Here is a 2,421-nt window from a genome sequence, read left to right as displayed (position 1 = left end):
ACTTAAAGTCACACACCAATTAATGACCAAATTGGAAAGACTCCTATTCAGGAGTTCTTTATAGAACTTTTAAAAACTTATAAAGAACTTATAAAAAAGTTATAAAAACTTTATAAAAACTTTTATTTTTTAAAAAACTTTATAAAAAGTTTATAAACTTTATAAAGTTCTTTATGGAACTTTATAGAGGCATTGTCAGTTTCCAGCGGGTTCTCTGAAGACATCAGTATTTTGGGAAAAGTTCATCTCAGCAAGGCCATTCTTTGATCTTCCAGGACTAATTAGACGTGGCGATGAAGAATCACACTCCTGTAACCGAGTTCCTCCTGATGGGAATCCCTTACACAAAAGGGCTGGAAAACATGCTCTTCGTCTTATTTCTGGCCTTCTACTTTCTCACTCTTCTGGGGAACCTGCTCATTCTTCTGGCCATCCTCACTTCCTCCAACCTGCACACCCCCATGTATTTCTTCCTGGGAAACCTGTCTGTGTTCGATATATTTTTCCCTTCAGTGAGCTCCCCCAAAATGATGCTCTCCCTAGTGGGGCAAAGCCGGACCATCTCTTACCCGGGCTGTGCCTGTCAGCTCTTCTTTTACCACTTCCTGGGCTGCACTGAGTGTTTCCTGTACACCGTGATGGCCTATGACCGCTTTGCGGCCATCTGTCACCCTCTGCAGTACACAGTCATCATGAATCGCAGAGTGTGCACCATCATGACGCTAGGCACCTGGGTGGGGAGCTGTCTGCATGCAGCTGTACTCACATTCCTCATCTTTCACTTACCCTTCTGCGGCCCCAATGAGGTGGACAATTTCTTCTGTGATATCCCAGTGGTGTTACCCCTGGCCTGTGCAGACACCTCTCTAGCTCAGACAGTGAGTTTTACCAATGTAGGTATTGTTGCACTCATCTGTTTTCTTCTTATCCTCACTTCTTATATTCGCATTGTTGTCTCTGTATTGAAAATTAGCTCCTCAGAAGGCCGGCGAAGAGCTTTTTCAACCTGCAGTGCCCACCTGACTTCCATCCTGCTCTTCTATGGACCGGTGGTCCTCATTTATCTCCGGCCTGCCTCCAGCCCCTGGTTGGATTCTGTGGTTCAGGTGTTGAATAATATTGTCACCCCTTCCCTGAATCCTTTGATATACACCTTGAGAAACAAGGATGTGAAGTTGGCTCTGAGGAAAGCACTGATCCAAGGAGTACATACTTGTGGGGTGTAAATTCTTAGGGCATCATCTGTCCCTTCAACATTGCCTTGTCTTTATCTGGGACAACGAGTCCCTTAGAGTTGGTGTGACTGCCAAGTAGGGGTTTGATGTCTTATGATAGGCATTTAGAGTACAAATTTTCCTCACAAGTAGGTGAGGTTGGATAGATTCTGGTGTGATTTGTGTGTATATATTTAAATAATTAATTATTCAACAAAATGTTTTACGAGGCTTAGTAAGTGTCAAGCAGTATTCTTTGCACTTTCCAAACACTGGCATGTGTAATTACCACAATTATCACTCAGAATAGATAACATGACCCCATTGACTGAAGAGGATATGAAGGCATTGAGAAGTTAAGACACTTATGCTGAGCTAGGATGTGAATGGAATGGTCTTAATCTGGGCTAATGCTGGCCCAGTATTGAAAGGATTATAGCATAAATACATACTTCTTCCAGGAACTTCTTGTCAATTAGTTTTCATCATACAGGTCTTTCACTTCCATGGCTAAATTAATGATAAGGTATTTTATTCTTTTGGATGCTATTATAAGTAGGATTGTTTATTCTATATCCATTTGAGAATTTTCATTGCCAGTATATAGAAATACAGTTGATTTTGGATATTGATCTATCCTGCAATCTCACTGAACTTTTTTATTAGTTCTAATAGGTTTTTAGTGGATTCTGTTGTATTTTCTATACAATCATGTCATCTGCAAATAGAGATACTCTTACTTTTTCCTTTCTCATATGGATGCGTTTTAGTTCTTTTTTTTTGCCTAATTTCTCTGGCTAGAAATTCTAGTACAATGTTGAATAGAAATGCTAAGAGTAAGCATCTTTGTCTTGTTCATCAAACGGGGTGGGGGGGAAGTATCTAGTATTTTATCATAAAGTATACTGTTGGCTGTGGGTTTTTCATACATGCCACTTATCACATTGGAGAAGTTTCCTTCAATTCTTAGCTTGTTGAGTGTTTTTATTATGGAAATGTGCTGCTTTTGTCAAGTGATTTTTCTGCATCTATTGACATGATTATGTGATTTCTGTGTGTGTTTTTTTGTCTTGTTCTTCTAATACGGTGTGTTAAACAAATTGGTTTTCAGATGTCAGTGCACACTTGCATACCTGCAATAAATCCCCATTTGGTTACGCTGTATAATTCTTTTGGTATATTAATGGATTTGGCTGGTGACTATTTT

At 39.7% G+C, this 2,421-nt stretch overlaps 1 protein-coding gene across 1 annotated transcript; it reads left to right on the top strand.

Annotated features, from left to right (window-relative positions):
* Window positions 1–293: 293 nt before the first annotated feature.
* Window positions 294–1,226, top strand: LOC112671009 (putative olfactory receptor 10D4). The gene has a single exon (XM_025464821.2). The coding sequence runs from the start codon at window positions 294–296 to the stop codon at window positions 1,224–1,226; it is 933 nt and encodes a 310-aa protein (XP_025320606.1).
* Window positions 1,227–2,421: the final 1,195 nt, after the last annotated feature.

Source organism: Canis lupus, chromosome 5, assembly GCF_003254725.2.
Source record: "Canis lupus dingo isolate Sandy chromosome 5, ASM325472v2, whole genome shotgun sequence".
Lineage (NCBI taxonomy): Eukaryota > Metazoa > Chordata > Mammalia > Carnivora > Canidae > Canis > Canis lupus.
Note: the sequence above shows the minus strand (reverse complement) of the source record. Positions and strands in the feature narration are given on the sequence as shown.

Coding starts and splice junctions, on each gene's coding strand:
- LOC112671009 (XM_025464821.2), top strand. CDS start 294: ATGAAGAATCACACTCCTGTAACCGAGTTCCTCCTGATGGGAATCCCT.